General features: G+C 52.9%; 1 protein-coding gene across 2 annotated transcripts in view; it reads left to right on the forward strand.

Moving 5' to 3' along the window:
* The window catches only part of SUPT6H (SPT6 homolog, histone chaperone and transcription elongation factor), a 32037-nt gene extending 7444 nt beyond the window's left edge, over window positions 1-24593 (forward strand). The window contains exons 10-36 of one of the 2 annotated variants that reach the window (XM_073315812.2): window positions 461-603; window positions 1190-1341; window positions 2297-2395; window positions 3629-3758; window positions 3863-4013; window positions 4965-5119; window positions 6072-6267; window positions 6995-7134; window positions 7219-7336; window positions 8227-8303; window positions 9100-9235; window positions 9752-9889; window positions 10216-10383; window positions 10993-11120; window positions 12264-12471; window positions 12610-12757; window positions 13069-13211; window positions 14504-14644; window positions 15850-16045; window positions 16184-16422; window positions 17628-17741; window positions 18503-18627; window positions 19147-19259; window positions 21244-21321; window positions 21445-21611; window positions 22522-22700; window positions 23527-24593. In XM_073315812.2, coding sequence (XP_073171913.1) covers window positions 461-603; window positions 1190-1341; window positions 2297-2395; window positions 3629-3758; window positions 3863-4013; window positions 4965-5119; window positions 6072-6267; window positions 6995-7134; window positions 7219-7336; window positions 8227-8303; window positions 9100-9235; window positions 9752-9889; window positions 10216-10383; window positions 10993-11120; window positions 12264-12471; window positions 12610-12757; window positions 13069-13211; window positions 14504-14644; window positions 15850-16045; window positions 16184-16422; window positions 17628-17741; window positions 18503-18627; window positions 19147-19259; window positions 21244-21321; window positions 21445-21611; window positions 22522-22700; window positions 23527-23713 — 3969 coding nt within the window. In that variant the 3' untranslated portion in view covers window positions 23714-24593. Of the gene's footprint in view, window positions 1-460; window positions 604-1189; window positions 1342-2296; window positions 2396-3628; window positions 3759-3862; window positions 4014-4964; window positions 5120-6071; window positions 6268-6994; window positions 7135-7218; window positions 7337-8226; window positions 8304-9099; window positions 9236-9751; window positions 9890-10215; window positions 10384-10992; window positions 11121-12263; window positions 12472-12609; window positions 12758-13068; window positions 13212-14503; window positions 14645-15849; window positions 16046-16183; window positions 16423-17627; window positions 17742-18502; window positions 18628-19146; window positions 19260-21243; window positions 21322-21444; window positions 21612-22521; window positions 22701-23526 lie in introns of those variants that run through there. The other variant, XM_073315813.2, reaches the window with a different exon arrangement.
* Window positions 24594-24696: the final 103 nt, after the last annotated feature.

Raw genomic sequence — 24696 nt, forward strand, 5'->3', positions numbered from 1 at the left:
TCTTCTAGGTTTATCCAGTCCCACGTTGGTACACTGCAGCCTGTTTTCCTGACACTGGAGACCAGGCCGTCCCTTTTCTTGGGGTTCTGCTACCATTTGGCAATGGGGAATACCGACCTGGGAAAGGAGGGATTGCCCTGTTCTCTCTCCTAAACTTGTCTGTGGTCTGGTGACTCTTCCAGCAGCAGCGAGCCAGGACCTCCTGGTGCACTCTGTCCAAAGCCTGCTCTGCTTTGGACGCAGGTCTCCGAGATGAGACTTGCCGTGCTTACCAGATGTGAGCCCAGCTATTGGAGATGTTGTCTTGCTGGCAGATGTTTTTCTAGTAGCAGTAGTGGCCAGGAGCCTGCCTTGGCCAGCGAGATGGGAGGGGAGGAAGTAGCAGTGAGGCAGGGCCACAAACCGCAGGTTCCAACCAGAGAAGGGTTAGCACACACTTATTTCTGCTACCGTGTTACAGTGGACCCAGCTAAAAATCCGCAAGCAGAACCTGACCCGTCTGTTTGAGAAGATGCAGGCCTATCAGTACGAGCAAATCTCTGCTGATCCGGACAAACCTTTGGCTGATGGGATAAGGGCGCTTGATACCACTGACATGGAGAGGTATGGTCCCATAACCTTTTGTGTTCTTATACAGCATCTTTCATCCCCAAGTGGCTTACAGACTGATATGCGTGCTGTCCAAAACAGGATCGCTTCCCCCCCACCCTGAAATGCAGCTATCTCTGGGGTGAACACGACCCACTGAAACTACAAGTGAGTTCAGGGCAGCTTTTATGTGCGGTTTGGGAGGCATCAAGCACTGCAAACTATAGGGATGATGTTGCTGGAGTCTCCCAAACAGCAGAAGTAAGCACTTTCTAATTCCTGAAAAGGCCAGCAAGAACTCTGGTGCAAGGGTGTCCCTTGCTTTACTTTATAGCCATCGCATCCCAGCACCAAGCACCTTTTCAGTATGAAATGGTCACATAGCAGCACAATGCCTGTCTTTTGCAGTCTCTCTGTCTGAGCTGCCCTGTGAAGCCAGAGAGATGGGAAACAGACTGAAGCTTCCTTGCCTGTAAGCATTCAGAGGGCAATAACCGGAGTTCTTCCTCTGCCAGACTAATCCACCACAGAGCTGGTTCCTTGTGCACGGGTCCCAGCTCAGGGCCTCACGGGAATGACATGCTGCCTTTGCACACTGTAGGCTGAAGGACGTGCAGTCCATGGATGAGCTGAAGGATGTGTATAACCATTTCTTGCTGTACTACGGGCGAGACATCCCGAAGATGCAGAATGCTGCCAAAGCCAGCCGAAAGAAGCATAAACGAATGCGGGAGGATGGTGAAGAGGCCGAAGGTTTGTCCCAAATGAGTTCGGCTTTTTGCTCTTGTGACCATGGGGCAGCTGGAGCTGCTGCTTTAAAATGATTGTGTGACATTTAGAGGCAGCATGCTGGCTCCTCCTTCAGCCAAGCACATGCCTGCACAGGCGTGTGTGCACATAATTCATCGAGCCCTACCCCTTTGCTCCCTTCCATCTGAAATGAGCTCTTGATCTGTCACAAGTCTTTGTGGGGATCCCTGCCCTTGCAACTGTCCAGGAGACTGAGCTCTGCAACTCATTAACCTAGACTGGAGCAAGTTGCAGCTACCCTCATCTTCAGTCTGCATGTGCAGCCTGTGGCAGCTATTGGTTTCAGGATCGTGGCAGATCAAACGAGAGCATTGAATACTGGGAGTTGTATTCCAGCTGGCCCCACCTCCAGTATTTAAAGATGCGGGTAGCTTTGGGTCAGCCACATTGTCGAATTCTGTAAACCAGCCATTGTTCAGCTGCCCCTCCATCAGTCCAATCCATTCGTAGCCAATATGATCCCAGGTGACATCCTACGTCTTCTCAGGTGCCAGAAACTCCACATGCCCCTCAACTAGCTGCCAAGACCGCCAGCTTCTCCTGACACTGTAGGAATGTAGGAACTGCCTTTTATAAGGCAATTATGGGTTTTCACTACAAAGTTCTGCAGCACACTGAAAATTAAAATGGTAGAAGCAGAGAACAATTGAACTTACTGTCAGGTTCCATAGCTTACTGGTACAGTATTGACTGTTCAGTGCACCTGTCCATTGGTCAGCGATCTGAAGCTGCAGCAGATTCTCCAGTTTGGAGTGTCCCAGAATCCAGGGACCCTGGGACAGGGGCAGTTCCAGCTTGCAGCGGAGTACACAGGACTCTTGCTGAGTCAGCCAGCACTGCAGGTGTCTAACAAGTGTGTCCCTATAAACACCATGCTGAATACACTGTTCCTCTGCAGGGGAAGGAGAGGATGCAGAAGATGAGGAGCAGAAGGGGCCCGAGCTGAAGCAGGCATCCCGCAGGGATATGTACACCATCTGTCAAACCGCCGGACTGGGTAAGGGCTCCTGCCTGGTGAGTCGTGATGAGCTGGCTACAGGCATGGAGTGTTCAGCATTAGTGCATCATCAGGTCTGGGAGTCGTAGCCTCTATTTAAAATTCACTTGGTAGTTCTGGTTAAACTCTAGCATCCCTAGGAGTGAGCGTGGCTCCTGCGGTGCTACATTTTTCGGCTCAGTAGGGTCAAGGTTACCCTTCAGGTTTCTCTTGGCCTGGGCGACTCTTCGGAGCACATGAAGAACGAATACAATGACCACACAGTTACAAGTTAAAAAAATGTTTTATGTATTGTAAGTGACATGCACATACTCATCCACACAAGCTGAGAGAGCCCAAGCAATAGCCAAGGCCGTATTTGTACTCACATGCCAAATGTACTGTGCAGCCTAGTGGATCTCTCAACTGGTGAGCATCGATAGAGGGGTGATTCCTGCACGGGTCTCCCTTCAGGGGCTTCCCACTTTAGCCCAACCAGGGAACCTCTTTTATCTTGTTCTGACCACGCCTTCTGCTTGTGTAGGAGGTTCCAACCCCCCTTTTCCTTATTTGTACTTCCATACCCCAAAACTTTGGGGGTGCCCTGCTTTTCACAGCCTGTTCTTAGTTCCCCTTTATCTTTTAGCATCTTAACACTTACATCAACCTGTTTCCAGGGTAATCTACAGTCAGAACAGAATTTTCCATTATGTTCCAATCAGGTGTCTTGTGGTCTGGATGGGTACATAGGGACATATTTTCCATAACATCCCCTATTGGCACATCCTTCACAGTAATCTTGTGGGCTTATTGGCATAGGGTCAGTCTTAGGTCAGTCACTCATGTCAAGTCTCCTTTCGCCTGAGGCCTATGGTGGCTAAGCTGAAATCTTACAGGCCTTAGCCTGTAGGCCTTGCTTTACAGCCATGCTTTACTTATATACCTAATACATACTCATCACTCCTAAATACCTGTCAGTCTTATACACCTATAAGCCTATCCTACTTCTGTCTGTCATCACACAGTGATTCCATAGGACATAGCATGAGTTCCCCACGACAACACCACAGTTCAATGATAAAATGAACTCATTGGCTGCAGAGTGGAGGCAGGTGTTCAACACACTATGGCATACTGTAGCAGCTGCCCTCACTCAGAGGAGCCAGGGCCCTGTCTACTGGATGTGGGTGGGTGGTTTTGATCAGCATTTGCAAAGATGCACTTCCTTGTGTACTTGTGCATTCTCTGCTCTAGACGGCCTGGCTAAGAAGTTTGGTCTGACGCCTGAGCAGTTTGGAGAGAATCTTCGGGACAGTTACCAGCGTCATGAGACAGAGCAGTTCCCAGCAGAGCCGCTGGAGCTGGCCAAGGATTACGTGTGTAGGTCAGTGTGCAGGTGCCGCCATGGATGGGCCTTCTGGGATGTGTGGGGAGAGATGCCATCAGGCACTCTCACATCCTGTGTCTTGGCTTTGTTGCTCTTTTCAGTCAATTCCCGACCCCTGAGGCTGTGCTGGAAGGAGCCCGCTACATGGTGGCCTTGCAGATAGCCCGAGAGCCACTTGTCAGGCAGGTCTTGAGACAGACTTTCCAAGAGAGAGCCAAACTCAACATTGCACCGACCAAGAAGGGTAAAAAGGTAAGGGAGTGGAGCACTGCTCCCATGGGCGTCGGCTGGGGTTGGGTCACCCGGCGTGGGTACCTAGAGGCAAGGAGTTACGGTCACTCTTGCATGGTTCAATAATGGGCGTGCTCCTTCTGCCTCGAAAGGGAAGTGCTGAGTCCAGCCCTGGTTCCATTCTTGGGGCAGTGCTTAGGGTTTAGCATCTGCTGTGTGCTGAAGCCTGGCTTGGGGAAGGCTGGATGAAGGCCACCATGGCAGCTCTGAGACCTCTCTGGGGGTGTGTAGTTAGGGTCCGCTCCTGCTCCTACCTGGTCATTGATGGGGCATGAACACTTTGGGGGTGTGAGAGGCCAGTGTGGGGTTTACCCCAGGAGTTCGTCAGCATGCTGCAACTCAGCTTTAACTCCCACCATTTCATGGCCTTGAGCTCTTGCTGCCAAGACACTGACACCATCATTTATTCTCTGGGAGGGCTAGGGGCGGTCTGTGAAGTCCTGTTCAGACTCTGGGGAAGGGCAGTGCAAGTTGGCAGGCATTGAAATCGGGATCTCAGAAACCCGCTTTTGACCTTAAGGCCCGGTCTATGCTTGAATGTTAGGTCAACGTTAGGTCAAGTCCCTCCGAGGTTTGACAGATCCCCACCCGAATGACGTCATTATGTCAGCTTACCCCAAGTGTAGACACGGTTAGGTGGATGGAAGAATGGTTCCATCAACCTACCTACCATCGCCTGCGGCGGGGGCTGTGTTCCTGCATAGCTGGGGAACCCCCTCCCATCGGTGTAGGCTGCACCTATGCTATTGGGTTATGCCACCACCACGAGTATAGTCCACTTAGTGTCGACATGGCCAGGCTGGCTCCTAGTGTGTGTGTGGGGGGGGGGGTTGGGCTTGTGCCATGCCCTCATTACCCAAGGCCCTAGGGCGCTGACTCAGCGGTGTCTCGTCTCCTCTCTCCGGGGCGCAGGATGTTGATGAAGCCCACTATGCGTATTCCTGCAAGTACCTGAAGAACAAGCCTGTGAAGGAGCTGCGAGATGACCAGTTTCTGAAAATCTGCCTGGCTGAGGAGGAGGGGCTGCTGAGCATCGACATCAGTATTGACATGAAAGGCGTTGAGGGGTGAGGCCAGCTCTGGCCAAGCATTCTCCCCCCTGCGTCCCCTTAGCCTCGGAGTCCCTTTGACGGCCCCCCACTGCCACTCTTGTCCTGCCAGCTTCCTTGGCCCCAGCTCACATCCCCTTGGTGCTCCATCGTGCAGTGGAACCCTGTCCCCTCTCCATGGCAGCCAGGTTTGCTGGCACAGGAGCAGCTGAGATAATGCTGTGGAATGAGGCAGGGCCGTACATATGGATCCTGGTATCGGGACAACAAACGGAGCGAGGTGAAAGACGAGGCTTATCTCAACAGACACCCCTTAAGTGCAGCCTGTGGAGCCATCCTCCACTCCCTCAGAGAGCTGGCCCATGAGTATGGGAACTCCCCAGTGCAGCACTCCAGGTGTTCCAGCCACCAGTCTGCTCCTACCTCTGGGCCCTGCTGGTCTCTGCAGGCTGCCCCTCATTATGCAGACTTGGTGGGGGCTTTGGGTTTCCAGGCAAGTTGCTAGCACAGCCCTTGGATGAGTAAAACCAGGGCCCCTTTGTCTGGCAAGCTGGCTAAGGGAACATTGGGAGAGCTAGCTCCTCCCTCAGGCTGACCGACAGGGAGCTCCCCGGCCCTGAGGAGCCACCACGTCACTGCAGCACAGGCTTCTGCCAGCCATAGTTGAACTAGGAGTATGGGCAGGAGGCGGCCATAAGTGAAGAGACCCCAGCATGACCAGAGCAGCTCAGCCAGGGGGTGACAGCCTAACATCCACCCTTTCCTGGAGCCTAGCCCTCAACAGCAGGGAAGAATAGGCTCTGCTGCAGCTGAAGCTGGGCATGGCCTATGGGGACCTGCAGCACTTCCACATCTGCTTTGGGGATCCAGACGTCTCCTGTGTGGAAGGCTGTTGGGTACCCCATTTCCAGAGGCCCAGGCAGCTCAGCAGGAGCTGGCGTGACATCCCCTCCGTCTCTCCCCCTCACAGGTATGGTAGTGACCAGACGTATTTTGAGGAAATCAAGCAGTTTTATTACCGGGACGAGTTCAGCCACCAGGTGCAGGAGTGGAATCGTCAGCGCACAATGGCCATCGAACGTTCCCTCAACCAGTTCCTCTACGTGCAGATGGCTAAAGAGCTGAAGAACAAGCTGCTGGTTGAGGCCAAAGAATACGTCATTAAGGTGAGAGGTGCTTGGGGCCCATGCTGACTCGTCACCTGCATTCTGGACCGGGCTGGAGTCACACTCAGAGGTTACAAGTGTAGGAGGCAGTCCGGGGGAGAGTCCTTTGACGGGGGTACATGAGGATAGTGAAAAGGCAGGAGGAGGTTGGGGATGGACCCACGGGAACATCCGTGAGTCAGTCTCATTCCATTCCCTGGGTAGAAAGGAAAGAAAAACATTAGATACAACTCTAACTGGCCCATTCCGGGGTCACCTGTACTAGGATATTCTACCCATCAGACCTTGCAAATCAGGGCGCTAGTCCTTCAGTACCTAGAGCACAATGGACAGTAGGTCCCTGGAGGATGCCCGGTTCTGTGCTGAAGAAACAGGAATCTCTTGGTGCTTAGGGATCCTGACTGCCACAGCAGTGAGCAAGGTAATTCCTTGGCTCGAGAGTCAGATTCCCCGGGAACAAGATCTTTTGCTTAGCGTGCTGGGAGCTGCTGGCCTGTGAGGTTGTACAGATCCTAGCTGGGAGCTCTGGCCCCAGAGGAACACCGAGTAACTGGCTGTCCTGGCTGGAAGAAGAAGCATCTCTAGCATCTGTGCCTCACCCTAGCATCATGCTCAGTGCAGGGTGCCGTCTGCACCTTGCCCAATGGAGGCCCGTATGCCTGATGGGATGTGAAGGGAGAGGAGATTGGCTTTCTCCCTCACACCCCTCCCTCTTCCTGTCCTTCAGGCTTGCAGCCGGAAGCTGTACAACTGGCTAAAGGTGTCTCCCTACCGTCCAGACCAGCAGGTGGAGGAAGACGACGATTTCATGGATGAAAATCAGGGGAAGGGAATTCGGGTGCTGGGCATTGCATTCTCCTCTGCCAGGTATGAGGGACAGGGTGGCTCCTGAGTTTACCTGCCATACTAGCCTGTTCCCATCGCTTCAGGGGGACCCTGTTTGTTTTGCAGAGACCACCCCGTGTTCTGTGCCCTGGTTAATGGCGAAGGCGAGGTTACAGACTTCCTCCGGCTGCCACACTTCACCAAAAGACGGAACGCCTGGCGGGAGGAGGAGCGGGACAAGAAGGTGAGCTGGGGCAGGGGCTGTATTCACAAGCTTATTACTGAAGTGGGACAGTGCACGTGGAGTGCAGTCAGCAGGAAGCAATCCCTAGCATGTCGGTCAGAGCTGAGTCTGAGACGTATCTGGCTGCATCCTGCCAATGGATCAGAATTGGGAGCAAAGCTATGTGCTTGTGAATGGAAGAGTTCTGGAATAAGCCCTAGGATCAGTGAGTGGAGAGGAGGGGGCATGTTCTGGCTGGGTGAGAGGGTCGTTTTTGGAAAGCGATCTCTGCTGCAGATCAGATCAGTGTGGGCTGTAAGGCAAGCAGTTCATGGGGGCAGGGAGAGTCCCAAGTTTGCAGGTGGGATTGCTGAGGAACCCTGCTCGCTGCACTGGGAGCCTTTGGAAAAGGCCTGTCTGACTTCTGGAAAGGCCAGAAACAGGCCTTGCTGTCCATTAGTTACAGATGGTCTGAATTGGTCCTTCTGCCCCTTTTGGAACTGGTGTCACTGCTCCTGTGTACGTTGTGGTATTCGAGCTGCCATTTCAGGGCCTCTGCCCCGCCAGCTAGCAATAGGCAGCATGACTCAGTGGAAATCGGGAAGGGCTCCCGGCTTCTATTTCTGGCTCAGTCTCCCTGTAACTCTGTGAGCAGGTCACCTCTAACCTCTCCCCAGTTGAGCCAGCTTGTCCCTTCCCAGGGCTGTATGGGAAGGGCCGTGAGCCAGTGCTTTGCCCCGCTCTGGGTTTTGTCTGGCGGACCTTGGTGGCAGGTCAGTGCCATAGGTAGGTTTGAGGATTTGCCCTGTGAAATGGGAGCTCCGCAGCCTGGGGCAGGTGCTCAGCATGTGGGAAGCTCTAGTAACTGGCCTGTTTCCATGGAGCCTCTTGCTTTCTTTTCTGTGCTCCAGGCCCAGGATATCGAAACTCTGAAAAAATTCCTTCTGAACAAGAAGCCTCATGTGGTGACAATTGCAGGAGAGAACAGGTATGAGTGATCTCTGGCGTCCGCTTCCCGCCCCGCCGTCCCTCCCCAGCCATTCGTTTTTCTTCCTCCTCCCCATCCCTTGCCACCTGTCCATGTTGCGCCCGCCGCGGGGCGGGACTCTGCTGCTGCTCCTACAGCAGATCCTACCGAGTGAGGGGTTGGCTCTCCACTCTGCAGTGCTGATGGTACGCCTAGCCCCACGGAGGCGGTATCTGTCACTTGCTTCTATCCCCCTCCCCAAGTGAAAATGCTTGTCCCAGAACCCAGCTGTCTCCAGCGTTGCACAGCTGAGCCAGCCTGGGAGAGCCCTGCTGCCCTAGAGCAGGGTCGGCCACACCTCTCTCGCGTGGGCCCTGTGGTAGTGGGTGGCTTCAGTCCCATTGCTAGTGGTCAGCTGGCCCCTGCAGCAGAGTGAAGAGACCTTCTCCTTCAGACCAGGCAGAAGCGGGGAGCTCGCACTGCCCAAGTGTCCATGTTTGGTGGTTGTATAGCAAAGGCTTCCAGGGCTCCCAGTCCAGCGCCTTTCATCAGTAAGAAAGGACTAAGCCCCAAACTGGGCTCAAGATGCCCCAAGAGACCTGCTGTGCATCACTCAATTCACTGGCTGGCTTCCGATTTGGTGCTTTTGACTGACGGAGCCTCTTGCTGTTAGCACCTACAGCCGATGCTCAGTTCAGAGGGGCTGGGAGCTGGGGGTGTGACATGCCCACCACAGGAGCTGCCTTGGAGATCAGTGTGATTTGAGTGTCCAGCTTTCTTGTCTTCCTCCCCATCCCCCTTGGCCATGTCTCCCCAGGGATGCCCAGATGTTGATGGAGGACGTCAAGCGGATTGTGCATGAACTGGATCAGGGGCAGCAGCTGTCTTCCATTGGGGTGGAGCTAGTGGACAATGAGCTGGCCATTCTCTACATGAACAGCAGGAAGTCAGAGGTAAAGCACCAGTGCATCTGTCCTCCTGTGCTCCTCCCAAGTGGCCTGCCTTTCCCTGGCCACTGGGAGGATAACCCATCTCACTGAAATCCCACCACCTCAGGCAGGCTGGAGGTCTCTGCTGCTGCATGATGATCAAGCCTTGGCTGAGGTGCGTCAGGGTTTGGGGTTGGAGGAGCTTGTGAAGGGATCCTGCTGGGGCTGATTGAAGACACATGCACCAGGAGACTCAGTGGTGGGTACCGGGAAGGTCTGGACAGAGCTTTGCCCACTTTAGCAGAAGGGAGTTGCTGCAACCTAGCTAATATGGGGAGGAACTGAACAAAATGGAGCTAGAACTATCCTCTCCTCCTTTCTCCTGGAGTCTTCGCTCTAATTGTAGAAAAGCCCTGGGAGCCTTTGGACCCATCCCCCAACCTGCCCTGAGCGCTGAAAGGTGCTTTTTTGAGTTGGTGTCACTTGTCATTAATGCTAGCAGCCATGGGAGCCTTGCTCTGCTTCTCTGATCCTCTGCAGAATGAGTTCCGGGATTACCCCCCTGTGCTGCGCCAAGCTGTCTCCCTGGCTCGCCGCATTCAGGACCCCCTGATCGAGTTTGCTCAGGTCTGCAGCTCTGATGAGGATATCCTGTGTCTGAAGCTTCACCCTCTGCAGGTAACTGTTCCTTACAGGGTTCTCAGTCAGAAAGAACAAGCCTGGGAATCTTCAACAGCAGGAACAGGCCCTAAGCTGAGACAACATGGTGTCCACCTGTTCTAGGATGCGTCCAACTAGCGCGACTCCTCCCTGCTCCCTTTCTCTAGAGAGCAGTGCTCATCTGCCTTGCGGCCTTAGACTAGTCTTGGTCTCCAAGACAAATCTCCACTTGTGTTGAGCCTAAGGGAGGGGTTACACCTGTGAGGGCCAGAGTCAGCCCAGATTTGCTTTTGAACAGCATTGTGTAGACCTGCCCCATGAGTGACCCCCTTCTCCCTTGGCAGGAACATGTGGTGAAGGAGGAGCTGCTGAATGCCCTCTACTGCGAGTTCATAAACCGTGTGAATGAGGTGGGAGTGGACGTAAATCGGGCAATTGCTCACCCTTACAGCCAGGCCCTGCTACAGTATGTTTGTGGCCTGGGGCCACGCAAAGGGACTCACCTGCTCAAGGTAAGAATGGAGCTGTCTCAGCCACCCCACAGCTGACGTTACCTTAAAGCTACTCTGTGGCAGTCCGCATCAGCTGCAGCGCTGGGAGGCACAGTGTCCGGGCCTGTGCTCGTGGTGTGTCTGACAGCACTGTCCCCATGGGGCCCAGAGAGTGGTTATCTTACTGCTAGTGAACTTGGAGCTGCATATGGGCCACTCTCCCAGGTGTTGCTAGAAATTCTCAGCAGATCCATCAATCCCAGAAAATTCCTGAGATGACGGTAGTGTCCGACAGGTATGAGTGTGCTGTGCTATCAGGACACTCGGCTGCTTTCGGAAGCACAAAGTGAAAGGCCAAGTACTTCTCCTCGTCCTGAGAGGGGTGGCAGTCCTGCCTGCTGTGTGGTGCTGATTTTAGATCTTCCCTTCGTGTGGCTTTGAAATGCTTCCTGTATAGCAAAGCAAGGACTAATGCGACAGGAGCAGGGTGGCTGTACCAGATACTCTCTTTGGACCCCTCACTATTCAGTCTGAGGCCTCTTTTTCCTTGCCTGTCTTCCATCGGGGCTGGGATATCTGTACCCTCCATGTGCTGAGTTGCAAAGCTAATGCTAAAATCTCCTCCCTTAGATCCTGAAACAAAACAACACAAGGCTGGAGAACCGGACTCAGCTAGTCACCATGTGTCACATGGGACCCAAGGTCTTCATTAATTGTGCTGGTTTCATCAAAATTGACACAGCATCGCTGGGTGACAGGTTGGTATTAGGTGGTGCTGCATGGGTTTAGTACTTGAATGACTGGCTGAAAGGGATTCCATTCTGCCGGGACCGTATTCCTAGGCACTTCTGTGCAGCAGCCTTTCATGTCCAGCCAAGTGAGTTTATTGCTGGTTATTAATCTGACTCTCTCTAGGCCAACTCAACCTAAACTTTCGTGTGAGCAGTACAGCACGAATTCTCTGCCGTGATTGGGAGGGTCCTTTGTGGTGAAGAGAAACCAAAGCGAGAATCAGTTCTTCCCTAGTTAGTGTCTTTGTACCTTTCACCACACTTGCCCACAGACCCTTTCGTTTAGTGCTGGTCTCGCGCCTTGATTTATTTTTAATGCTTTTTTTTAACAGTCCCAAACCTGGGGCAGTAGCACAGCACAAGACTGTAACTGGCTCTTAAACTGGAAGGACGATTGTGGGAGTTCGTGTGGAGAAATGTACAGAGCTTAAAAATAATGTTGTTAACCAAAGCTAGTGTTAAATAGAAAGCGTGAGGGCAATTTGAACCTGATTCTAATCTCTGGATGGCCTCTGGGCCGGGAACATGCTGTGCTCACTGGGCTGCTTCTTTCTTTATCTCCCCTGGGCTTGGAAGAGTCTGGGAACAAACAGGACAGCCAGGTGAACTCTTCAGCCTTGCTCCCCTCCCTGGGAGTTCTGGCCTTGACAGGACACAGACCCCAGGAATGTGAATGCGGGGTCTCTTGGGCTGAGACAAAGTTTTGGTACCTCTGAAACAGTTCGGTGCAGAGGGTTGCATTGTCAACTAGCCACACCTGACTAGTATGAGATAGCAAATTATAGCCACAGCTTCCTGCTACAGGGCACAAGCTCTGACGTGCAATACTCGCTTTCAATCAGACTGGCCAAAGTGCACAGTAGCAACCAGGCTATGCCCAGATGATGTGGGTGGCCGCAGGCTGCACTCTGCCCTTCTCTATTTCACGTTCATTTAAGAGAATTCTTGTTCATTTAAAGCAGCTAAATTTTGCGGTGAACTGTGAAAGTGAACAGCAGCAACTCAGCAGCAGCATGTTCTCTTTAGTCATTTTGCATCCTCTGGCTTGTGAAGGCATCGCTGGCCTCCTGCAGAGTTTCCAGTTTGATGCATGTGTTTGAATTCGTTTAGCACGGATTCCTACATCGAGGTCCTAGATGGGTCCAGGGTCCACCCTGAAACCTACGAATGGGCAAGAAAAATGGCAGTGGATGCCCTAGAGTATGATGAATCAGCAGAGGATGCCAATCCAGCTGGCGCTCTAGAGGAGATCCTGGAAAACCCAGAGCGTCTGAAAGACCTGGATCTTGATGCCTTTGCTGAAGAGCTGGAGAGACAGGTCTGTGCAGGGGAAGGGAGAGGGGGTGGAGCTGCCTTTCAGCCCTGAACTCTTGGGGTTTGATGGCACAGGGCTGTTCTAGCATGACCTCTATCCTACATGGGACGCAAACATTAAACCATGCCATTGCACAAACAGGGTTACGGTGACAAACACATCACGCTGTACGACATCCGAGCTGAGCTGAGCTGCAGATACAAGGATCTGAGAACCCCGTACCGTTCTCCTAACACGGAGGAGGTCTTCAATATGCTGACCAAAGAAACACCAGAGACCTTCTACATAGGTACGTCCCCATCTACTTGGAGGGCTCTCTCAGGTACGGAAATGCTGTCGCAAGCTGCACCAGGAGTGGAGGTCTGTGAGAGTGGCAGCTATGTGAATGCTGATTGGGTCGGTGCAAGGTCTACGGCTACTTGGTGTGCTGCAGAACCACACTGTCCGTGTTGCACTTGACAGCCTTTTATGGAAGGCCCCCCCGTAGGTACGGGAGTACTAAGTACTCCAAGTAGCCTCCAAGAGGCCTGCGTGGCATCCCATTCAGGGCACCATCCAACCCTTGCATGTGCCCGATATATTCCTGTTTCCTCTCCCCAGGTAAAATGATCACCTGCAACGTGACTGGGATAGCCCATAGGAGGCCCCAAGGCGAAAGCTACGATCAGGCCATACGGAATGATGAGACAGGCCTCTGGCAATGTCCCTTCTGTCAGCAGGATAACTTCCCGGAGCTCAGTGAGGTAAAGTGATCGGGCTGCTCCCGCAGGTGCCGTCTCCCGGCAGGCTGCTCAGATGTGATGCTGCCCCCGGAGCATCCTGTAGGGCATGCAGTACTGGAGGGGCCTTCTGAGAGAGGAGACCGCTTCAGGGCAGGGATTGTGCCTCTCGTGTTCAGACAGCGCCTAGCACAGTGGGCCCCCAATCCCTACTGGAGCCTTTGGCTGTAAACCTAATAGGAATACTTACTTCTGCTTCTGGAATTGCCTCTTTCTAGGTCTGCTAGCACCACTTAGTTGCTGTGTGAGGGTTGCCCAGTATATTTGACTAGGTGTGACATGGGATGGGATCTTCAGCTATAGCCAGTCGGTCAGCTTTTCCCTACAGATGTTCAGAATGGGTTTGTTCAGAGTCTGGACTTTTCTGTTTTATGCAGAGAAGCCGCCTATGGGGTGGAGAAAATAAGCTGATTTCACCCCCATTGTCTCAATTTAAGAACCAGCACAGACTCCCTGCTCTTAGATGGGGTGGCATTTTTGGGTCCTGCCTTAAGAGTGGCATATTCCAGCCTTGATAGCCAGGACGCTGGGTAATCAGCAGTTCCCATGGGACTAAAGTGGAACCCACCCCTTGCTGCGGAGTTGTGCTTCCGAATTCAAAGGGACCTCAACGCTTGCAGCGGCGTGTAGGGTGCAGACATGGCAGGCCCAGCTGGTACAGGCATGAACAGCAGCATAGACCGTGAGGCATGCAGAAGAGCATCCTCCGTGCCTGAATCCCAAGGGTACGGAACCTACGCGCCCTTTCCACACACCCAAGCAGGGCCTCCCTCATCTACACTGCAGCTTTTAGCAGCACAGCGTCCTGCTGCCTCCCCACTGCTGGAGCATTTCACTGTCGTGCAGCTACAGGCTGCAGTCCCAGGTGCGGACACAGCCTCCCTTTGACTGCGGCGTGTGTCTACGTGTGTTGTGCCTTACTTTGCACGCTGCGGTAAGTGTAGACAGAGCCTAAGCGTTCTAGCCTGCCTTGTTGCAAAGCAAACCCGCCTGCTATGAGCCGAGCGTTGCTGGCATAGGAATGCTGCATGGATCGGTTTCAGTCAGTCAAACCTCTGTCTTTTAATTTCTCCGAAGCTGCTGCAGGTTCTCCAGTTTGCTGCTATGGCCAGTGTGTTACAGAACTTACCCCCAACTTGCCCTGGCACACCCAGGCCCCTGCTTGACTGTGTCTCTTGTGTCTAACTGTATTGTACTTGTGCTGCCTTCAGAAATTGGTTTCCATGCTGAGTGTCTTATTCCTTTACTTCCTTAAGGTTTGGAATCACTTTGACAGTGGCTCCTGCCCTGGCCAGGCTATTGGGGTGAAGACACGGCTGGACAATGGGGTCACTGGCTTTATACCAACCAAGTTTCTCAGCGACAAGGTGGTTAAGCGGCCAGAAGAAAGGGTGAAGGTAGGAGAACAGAGTGCATCTCCTCTTCCAGCTCCTGATGGGTGTCTCTAAAGAGCTGGTACCAGAGGCTCAGAATCCTGCTCATCTCTCTGCCCCCCTGATATCCCTGCAACTGCTCTTTCTCTTGTGGGCTCTAAATCAATAGTGAATCTAGGTTCTTGTTTGCTTCCTTCTCCCAGACTGCAAGTCTCCCTTAGCTGCTGGTGGGAACTGTGTGAATCAGTTAGCATATTACACTGTGCAGGATTTATTACAGTCTGTATGAAGTCCAGACCCTGGGAGGCTGGAAGGCATTCTAATGAGGAGCTGACCTTTGTTTCCAGCTTTCAAAATAGCTCAAGGAGCGGCTGCTAGATTCCAGGAGGGTCATTTTCCCCTCACTCAGGGTAGTTTCTCCTAGCTGAATCCCTCTCTCAGGGTTATTTTTCCTAGTTGAATCAGTTTCTGTGGCTTGTCTGAGTTACTTGGTCTCCGTCAGAACGGGGACCTGGGCCCTATTAGTAGAATTACATGGGTATAGAATGCAGATGTCCACGTAATTAAAAGAGAAGGGTTCATCTCTGTGCTCTCCTTTGGGATCCTTGCTGAGGGAATTAGCGTTTAGATGAAGGACTATCCTGCTGAGATCTGAGGTCTCCTAGCAATCCCTTTTAAGAGGACACTGTCAACTTAAACACATTTAAATGGACTACATACCAGATTCTCCTAGAGCCCCTTTAAACACCATGACCTGGATCTTTAAAATGTTAAGGGTTTTTCTGCTCCCCTGTTCATTTAGAAGGGTCTTTTGGACAGGCTTGAAAACGTGCTCTGCCCACCACCCCATCCTGTTGTGTGTGCACACCTGACTGCTGCTTGCTCTCTGTTCACTTCCCCTTTCAGCTCCGAGGCACTAGGGGACACCAGCAACAGAACAAGGAAGCTGACTATGCAAAGGGCTGTGAAATGCCAAAGAGAAAACACTGGAGAAGAGTCAGATTCTCCTCTAATCCCTTCCAGGTCTAGTCTTCTGTAGGGTCATTGTAACAGTGGTAGATAAACAGCTTTCAGAGGGATATCTAATCATTATTTTCAGGTTGATGTGTCCCTTTAAATACTCGAGGTAAGCCTACCACACCTGGTGCGGCTGTGATAGGTCACTCTCCGAGTGACGGGTGCAGCATGTGAGTTGCACCTGCTGACTAATCCAGTCTGCCTCTCTGCAGGTAGGAATGACTGTTCACTGTAGGATCATGAAGATAGACATTGAGAAGTTCAGTGCAGACCTGACCTGCAGGACGTCAGACCTGATGGATAAGAACAATGAATGGAAGCTGCCCAAAGACACTTACTATGACTTTGATGCTGAGGCAGCAGATCACAAGCAGGAAGAAGACTACAAGAGGAAACAGCAGCGCACAAGTGAGTATCCCTTCTCTAGGGCCCTGAGAACCTGGGGCATGGATATTCGCAGTCTGCTCCAGGGAAAAGAAATGGGACTGGATGTTTCTTGCAATGAAACTGCTACTATGGGAATGCTAACCGCCCACTTGTCTACAGCATACATCAAGAGGGTGATCGCTCACCCGTCATTCCATAATATCAGCTTCAAGCAAGCTGAGAAGATGATGGAGACCATGGACCAAGGGGACGTGATCATCCGGCCAAGCAGCAAGGGGGAGAACCACCTGACTGTCACCTGGAAGGTGAACGATGGGATTTACCAGCATGTGGATGTCCGAGAGGAGGGCAAGGAGAACGCCTTCAGTTTGGGCTCCACCCTTTGGATTAACACAGAGGTAAGAGTCGGTGGAAGCATGACTGGGGACGTGAACCTGGTGGAGTGAATCCCAGCCCAGTTAATGGGAGGTGAAAGCTGACTCAGCGTGGAGGGTGGGCACAGTCACCCCAGAGGAACTGCTGAAGGATTGAATGGTTTGGCGTTTCGAAGCCAGAGGTGGAAGCAGAAGCTGGGGTGCTACCACTCCTGGCTTGCAGAAGACGTTAGTACAAGTTGGCCATCAAACCAAAACCTTTCCTAGCTTCACAAAGCTGGGTGAGAAACATGGAACCGGCCATGGACAGCCTGTGAGGCTGGGAGCCGGATCCTGAGGGTTTACTCTTCTCACAGGTGCTTCCGGACTGTCTGGGAGCAGCTTCCAGTTTCCCTCCCTTCCAGTTCCTGAGCGAATGCTCGGCAGCCAGCCTCTCTATTCAGATTTTAGAGTAACTGGTGGCTCTGTGTAAAAGAATCCTAGAGATCAGTGTTAGAAGAGCCCATTAGCTAATCCAGTTCAGTGATTCTCAACCTTTTCAGGTCGCTGTGACTCCTTATCTGAAGTGTAAAAAACAAAACAATGCAGCCCCATTACATTTATTTTCTAAAGTTGTGAGGGGAAAATGGATCCATGAGAACAGTGCAATGCCTGTGCAACTAATCTGTTGTGTGTTTCAGGAGGCTGACCGAGAATACTTGACCTTGAGGAGTCAGGAATGAGATTTTTCCTTGCTTTAGATTGTTTCCAATGCCTCATGACTCCCCATTGCCTTTCATGCCCCCATCCCTGGGTCGGTTTCAACCCATCAGCTGAGAAACCCTGATCTAGTCCAACCACTGCAAGACAGTTTGCTGTGCTCCATTTGCTCCTTTAGTCTAAGGAACAAAGTGCTTCCCCTCCGAGCTTGTCAAATAGAATTGGGGTCACTGTTTATCCCTGAGACTGAAAGGCACTGAGCTGCCCACCACTTGCACTGTGCACATTAATCCTACAGAGCACGTGTCTAAGGGAGTGGGCCTCTCCAGGGAGCCAGGGCCCTTGCCCTGCTCTCCACTGCAGACAGGCAGTCTCGTCACCCTGTGGTGCCTTCCCCTCTAGCATTCGGGGTTAAGAGGGTCTGAGCCCCCAAGGCCCAGGCATCGCTCAGCGCAGCGGGTTCAGTTTTGCCTCTGGAGGTTCAGGAGTCAGACTCGGAATAAAGTGGCTCTTTCTGTGTTCGTTCCAAGGAATTCGAGGACCTGGATGAAATCGTCGCTCGCTATGTCCAACCAATGGCGTCTTTTGCTAGAGACCTGCTGAGTCACAAATACTACCAAGACTGCAGTGGTGGAGACAGGAAGGTGAGCCTCCCAGAGGGGCTGCTGCAGAGCTGTAAGAAGCAAAGCGCAGGAGCAGCTGGCTGCCCCAGATCAGTCTCCTGGCCTCTGTGTGAACACGAACCACTGAGTTCAAGTCCGGGGTAAAATAGAAGAGGTTCATGTGTTCTGACCTATCGCACAGTGCTTGTGTTGGTCACCTCCCCGCTTTGTGTCTGGGGGAGCTAGCTTGGAGCGGTAGAACCAGCAGAGAGCCTGGGCTGGCTTGCTGGGCCGGAATGTCTGAAGGGCTTTGTCACTGTCTACGCCAGGGAAGGGAGGACAGCCTGACAGTGCTTGCACGTCACAAAGACACGGGCAGAAAGGCATCTCTCCCTCTCCAGCTCTGCTGCTGCCCCACTCTAGGGGAAGGGCTCTCAGATGGGACATGAGTGCCCTAAAGCGGGATAAAGGGATGCTGCTCCCCTCACACCATTGCTTGAAGACTTGTTTGCAGCACTGACCTAAGTAAGCACGAGAGTGTCCATCTGGACCTCCCAGTTGCTTCCACCGAGTGGTTACAGCTGCCAGCCCTACGTGCCATACTCAGCATTGTGAAATGAGCCCTAGATGAAACCACTGAATGCTGTTTGTGCCTGGACACTGCCATGGGGAGGGGTGGGCTGGGCGGAAGCCAGCACTGCAGTGTTCTGAGGCCATCAGCGCGCCCCTGTGAGTCCTGGTGCTGCCCCCAGGCTGCACAGGGCATCTCAATGGAGCGTTTATCTCTCTTCCCCTCTAACCAGAAACTGGAAGAACTTCTAATAAAGACCAAGAAGGAGAAGCCAACCTTTATTCCTTACTTTATCTGTGCGTGTAAAGAGCTACCTGGCAAATTCCTTCTCGGATACCAGCCTCGAGGGAAACCGAGGTCAGTGGTGCATGTATGTTGTTTCGTACAGCTGGCTGTCAGTCATTGCAGGGCCTGGGCCTTTGCTTGTCCCCGGCCTGACTTTTCTTGGGCTCTGCTCTGGTTCAGTGTGTAGCAGCAGCCCTGACCCCTGGGGTTTGGTCTGCAGGTGCCTCACACATGTAGTCTCATCAGGTTGGCTGCCGATGCCTTTGACCAGGTGGCCACCATGAGCCATGTCCCACCCCTCGGCAGGGGAGAGTATGGATTCCCTTTGAGTATCCTCAGCAGTCCGCTAGCCATTGGCATTTCCTGAGTCATGGCCAAGTGTTACTGGGGCTGGGCTGGAAGCTGATGGAAGGCGGGTAGTCCCAGCAGAGTCTGTGGGTTCCTTTCTGATGCCCCCATCATCTCAGTACCATGTGCCCCACCCATCCCTTTCTCACGCTGTGTTGGGAGGAGCTGGTGATTGATTGCCAGCAGTCGGTAAAGTGTGCCGCAGTGCAATGTGCTCGTCTCTCCCCCTTCCTGACCTTACAGGATAGAGTATGTGACGGTAACACCAGAGGGATTCCGGTACCGGGGACAGATCTTCCCTACAGTGAATGGGCTCTTCCGGTGGTTTAAGGATCATTATCAGGACCCAGTGCCAGGTGACCCCCAAATCCTAATCACCAGAATTGTTCTGTCCTGCAGGAAATCAACTCGTGGGGCAGACTAATTAAGGGCTGGCTCATGCTCCATGGATAGTCTAAATGGAAATGGGATCAAGCATCTGTCAGCAATTAGTCAGATGTGCAGTTACAGAGCTGCTTCCGGTTACAGGGACTTGTACAGCCAGACACACACGATCTGCTGTCTGCCTGTATGTCAGCTCTTGCTCTGCCTTGCAGAGAAGTCTCTCTCCTGTGTTTGTGACTCATTCATTGCACCAGAAAGGGTCGGCGTCATCCTTGTGACTGTGCCACAGGGCTCAGTAAGAGAAGCTGGGCTGTGAAGCTCTGTTCTTTAAACATCCATGGCCTTGCTGATTGTAAACAAAGCTCAAAAACCACAAAGTGAACTTGGGGATCCAGATGGCTCGGGAGACCTACTGGAATGTCGGAAAATCAGAGTTTGATTTTGGTGACGTTCCAGACTCCCTGTCTGTTGAAATACAGAAAGGCTCCATTGATCTGAATGTGGGAAATGTTCCCAAGAAAACCAGATTAAAGTGCTTAGCTTTGCTTTTCATCCGCATAAACTAATGCTGTTTAGAAGGAATCTGTCTGCCAGGCAAGCAGCATGGTGTGGGCTGGGCCTGACCATTTCACTCTTATCTCTGTCCCCTACGTACCAGATGCTCTTTATTCCATTGTCCCTGTTTTTGAGCAGAGTAGCACCTTGACACAAGACTTTTGCTGGGATCTTTTAAAATCCTGGGTAGTAAGAACCCCCACTCAGATTTCAGAATTACATACTATGACAGGTTCCCCCCTCCTCGGCGTGTCACCTGGAACTGGGGTACCACTGAGCCCCCCGACCCACCAGCCTGGGCTCCCACTCACGCTTTGATGCTGTGACAAGCTGCAGACACGCTCTCGGTCTCACACTTTCACCAGCACACAAGTAGGGACACACCCAGCTGTAGTAACATGCAGACAGGCTTTGTGACTAGCCCCTGCACAGGAAGGCTATACAGCTAGGGCACTTACCAGCTTCCCAGGCATGCACACCCTGTCTGGAGGGTAAACGCAAAATTATATTGTCTTGCACTGCACAGAGAGCTGTACAGCATAAGCTCATGAAATTTGCCCCCTCCCTCAATGTGGAGGAAGATATGCAACAGCTTTTTGTCCCCCCAGTTATGATTTCCACTCACTAGTTTTTGACAAAACAAAACAAGTTTATTAACTCCAAAAGATGGATTTTTAAGTGATTAGAAGTGATAGCAAACAGATCAAAGCAGATTCCCTTAGTAAATAAACAAAACTGCTAACTGAGCTTAACACAATAGATAGGTGGGATATGAATTTGCAAATTCTCACCCTGAGTGATAAAACAGGGTGGCAGATTCTTAAGGCTTTCCCAGGTTTTCATACACAGGCTAACAATCCCTCTAGCCTGGGACCATCACTTCCCACAGTTCAGTCCTTGTTCCTCAGGTGTTTCCAGGTTTGTTGTTGTAGGGAGACTCAAGTACCCTCATGATGTCATTGTCCCCCTTTTATATCTTCTCCCCACTTGCTGGAAAGCTCTTTTGCAGTGATCTGGTCAAACCGCTCCCATGGTGTAGTGCTATCTCGGAGAGGAGAGGTTTCTGTTGTACACGGTTCCTGGGGTAATCCTGGTGCTTGTGTGCCTTTCCTCAATGAGCCATTAACATTGTTTGCCCTTTTTACTGTTGTACCTGAAAGGCTGCTTGTGGGTGTTTTCAGCCTCGCAACGTGTTTCAGTTACACACACATAGCCAAACTTCATAACTTCACACACGACGACAGCACATACAATCCAACAATATTGCTGTTTAGCAGATCAAGACTTTTAGAATGACCTCTCACAACGCAGACTTTGTACAAAACATATTCTAATTACATGACAGTGATGAATATTGGGGTGCCAGGGTGTCACACATACTCCTCTCTCTTGTTTCACAAGGTATCACCCCGAGCAGCAGCAGCAGGACCCGGACCCCCGCCTCCATCAATGCTACTCCTGCTAATATTAACCTAGCTGGTGAGTACCGGCCTGTCTCCTCGGTCAGATCTATGGAGGCTGACTTCGAAGCTAGTCCCCAGACCAGAGTCACATTCTCTTCCTGTGTCTTCACTTCTCGGAACTCGGTGTTTTCTCTTCTAGATCTGACCCGAGCCGTGAACGCGCTGCCACAGAACATGACCTCACAGATGTTCAGTGCCATCGCCGCGGTGACGGGCCAAGGGCAGAACCCCAGTGCCACGCCTGCACAGTGGGCATCCAGCCAGTATGGCTACGGAGGCAGCGGAGGGGGCAGCAGCGCGTATCACGTAGGTGTATCTTGAGTAGCTGAGCCAGAGGGGCAGGAATCAGAGCGCGCAGCAGCCTGTCCCTCCTGGAAGCGCCGCCTTCCTCGGCAGCATTAGAGACTGGCTGTGCAGGGGACAGCACAATGGGCTGCACGGATACCCAAGGGCAGTACAGACCTGCCGTGGTCAGCCAGCGGCCTAGCTGCAGCATTCAGCCCTGCTGTGCAGATTCCTGGGCCTTTTTCCGTGTCCCCAGGGCCGGGAACATGGGAAATGCAATGCTGGCTGCGAGGAAGGTGTGCCTGGGGTTGGTTGGGACCCAGTGGTGAGTGAGAGGGACACGAAACCACATGATTGTGCTTCAGTATCGGCAGCATGGAGCTGCACATGAAAGGGATTAGCTATGAAAATATGTGCTGAGCTTGCAGGGCTTTCAGCTGGGAGGTGTGCAGGCAGGCAACACTCCAGCTCTGCCTCATGCCCGAAGGTGGCCCTGGACTCTCCTCCCAACCCGCCACTGAGCAGTTCCCCGCGTGCGTCTGCACCTGCCCACTCCACCCACTGTCTCCGGCCCTCCATGGCGGCAGGAGGGGCTTGGCTTGGTTCAGTGCAGCAGATGCCCCCTGCCCCCTTGGGGAGCTCTCAGCTAAAACCCTCCTCCTTGGGGTAGGCACTCTGGACTTGACATCTGGGGCCTATCGCTCCCTGTTGGAGTCCCCACAAAACCCTCCAGTGGTGCTAGGCCGCGCCCTGAGGAAGGCATGGCGGCTTAGTGACGTGTAGTGAGGACCTGACCCTGCCTCCTGCCCTTTGTGTGGCTGCTCGCTGGGTAAAAGGTGAGGGAATGTGCTGTGCTCTGGGCGTCTGTCTAGCCTTGCTCCGGTGGTGCCCTGAGCCTTGCGCTAGCCTAAGCGTGTCGGTCCTCCTGCAGGTCTTTACAACTCCAGCACAGCAGCCAGTGGCCACCCCTCTGATGACCCCCAGCTACTCCTACACAACCCCCAGCCAGCCAATTACAACCCCTCAGTATCATCAGCTGCAGGCCAGCGCTACGCCCCAGTCCACCCAGTCGCAGCCATCGTCCAGTTCCAGGCAGAGGCAGCAGCCGAAGTGAGTAGCTCATCCATGGTGCTGGATGTGTGCAGCTCTCTGCTGTCTTTGAGCCACTCTTGCCCTGAGCACAGTGCAGGGCCACGCAAGCACGGCCCTGGCAGCAGGACCCAGGCTCTGCAGTAACTCTGCCTGCTGCCAGTAGGGGGCGTGCTGCACAGGCCGGGGGTGGCGGGTGGGGACATTCAGCATGTGCACCTGGAGAAAGAGCTGCATGGCCACTGCTCAAAGGGCAGAGGAAGCGGTGTCTGGGGAGAACTGCAGCCGAGCAAGGGTGAAGAGCGTAGTCACGGCCCATCGGCCCTGGGGAAGTACAGTTCAGGCCGTGGTGCTGATGGGGGGTGTAAAGAAGCCAGAGCAAGGAGCTGCGGGCTGGCCCCTTCTGACACTGTGGCACTGGATCAGGAATCGGGAACCCGTTCCTTGGCCAGGCGTAAGGGCGGAACTGACTCTGCTAAGGAAATTGGCCACAATGGGTCCCATTGACTAAAGGCCACTCTGCAGCTATGAGGAATCTGCTACCTCCGACGTAACTGAACACAGCCCACAGAGTTCTGCAGGCATCCTAGAGCCACCAGCTCAAGCTGCAGAGCCCGTGGGTCCCAGGGTCCCATCATGCCAGGCTGCACCTTGCTCTGAGTAACCGTGCTGGGGGAGGAAGTCTGCGTGGGCTGCCCTGTCACCTGCCTGCCTTTGAATAGGAGAGAGAGACTTTGGGGGCATCCAGTAGTGGCATCCTTCTGCGAAGGCAGCACCTGGGGAGGGAAACTGACCCTGTTGGGCTCCTGCTATTCGTATGTTTCACTTCCTGCTTTTGTCTGTGTAGGTCCAACAGCCACGCTGCAATCGACTGGGGGAAAATGGCCGAGCAGTGGCTCCAGGAGAAGGAGGCTGAGCGGAGGAAACAGAAGCAGAGGCTGACCCCTCGTCCATCTCCCAGCCCCATGATCGAGAGCACGCCCATGTCCATTGCTGGGGACGCCACACCACTTCTGGATGAAATGGATCGATAGGCCTTGCTGGACCTGACCCTTGACCTCTGTTCTTTCTCTTGGGAGGGGAGGGGGGAGGGAGAACAGCTGAGAACGAGTTCCCTTCCCTTCTCCACACAACTCCTATTTTATACTTCATAAAACTATGTGAAATGACACTTGGTGCGTCCACCCACATGAGCTAATATACTTGGCAGGGCTGGTATAAATACACACACACAGATCATAGGAAGGGATGCTGCAGACACCTCTGTGCACTAAACCTTGGTTCACCGTGTGGGAAGCTCAGCAAAACAGTTACAAGGGTCGAACGAGACCCTTTAGAAATGCACAGCGACCTGCTTTCACAGCCAAAGACTAGAAAGCAAACCTAGCTGGAAATGCAAAAGCTCTTGGCCTAGAGCGAAGTTTTATTTTGATCGTCATGTATTCTGAATGTCGCCCGTCCCCGTTCCGACCCACGGAACGAAATCCCGTGGGGGCTCGGACAACTCAACCCACATCCTCTGAAGTTTCTGCTCCTGTTTGCTTGGTGGCTCCTTGTATAGTGGGCTCTGCCAAACTCCACCAACTGCCCCAGCTGTATTTGCAAGGGTGTTCTAGCAGAGCAGCTCTGGGCTAGGGCTCTTGCCAGAGAGGGAAGCAGCTGTACGACAGGCTCATCCTCTCCTGGCTTCATTTGGGACAATATTTATTCAGTTGGTTTTTAACTTGGACTGCAAAGCAAAACCCTGGGTAACAGCAGCTTTTCCAAGAGTGAGCAAGACCTAAGGCACTGCAAGTGCAGCCACTCCTGTGGTGAGGAGAATGCGAATCAGCCTGAAGTGCATGTCCTCTGTCATCCCGCTTAGCTCTGTCCACATGTAACCGAAAAGGGTGAATAAATAGTGTTTCTACTGAACGCTAGTCTGGAGGTGTTCTCTTCTCATCCTGTATTGCCTGCCTCTGCTCTCAACCACGGATTTGCTGCAGAAGCAGAGTACAGCAGTGAACCAGGAAATGCC

Source organism: Lepidochelys kempii, chromosome 17, assembly GCF_965140285.1.
Source record: "Lepidochelys kempii isolate rLepKem1 chromosome 17, rLepKem1.hap1, whole genome shotgun sequence".
NCBI lineage: Eukaryota > Metazoa > Chordata > Testudines > Cheloniidae > Lepidochelys > Lepidochelys kempii.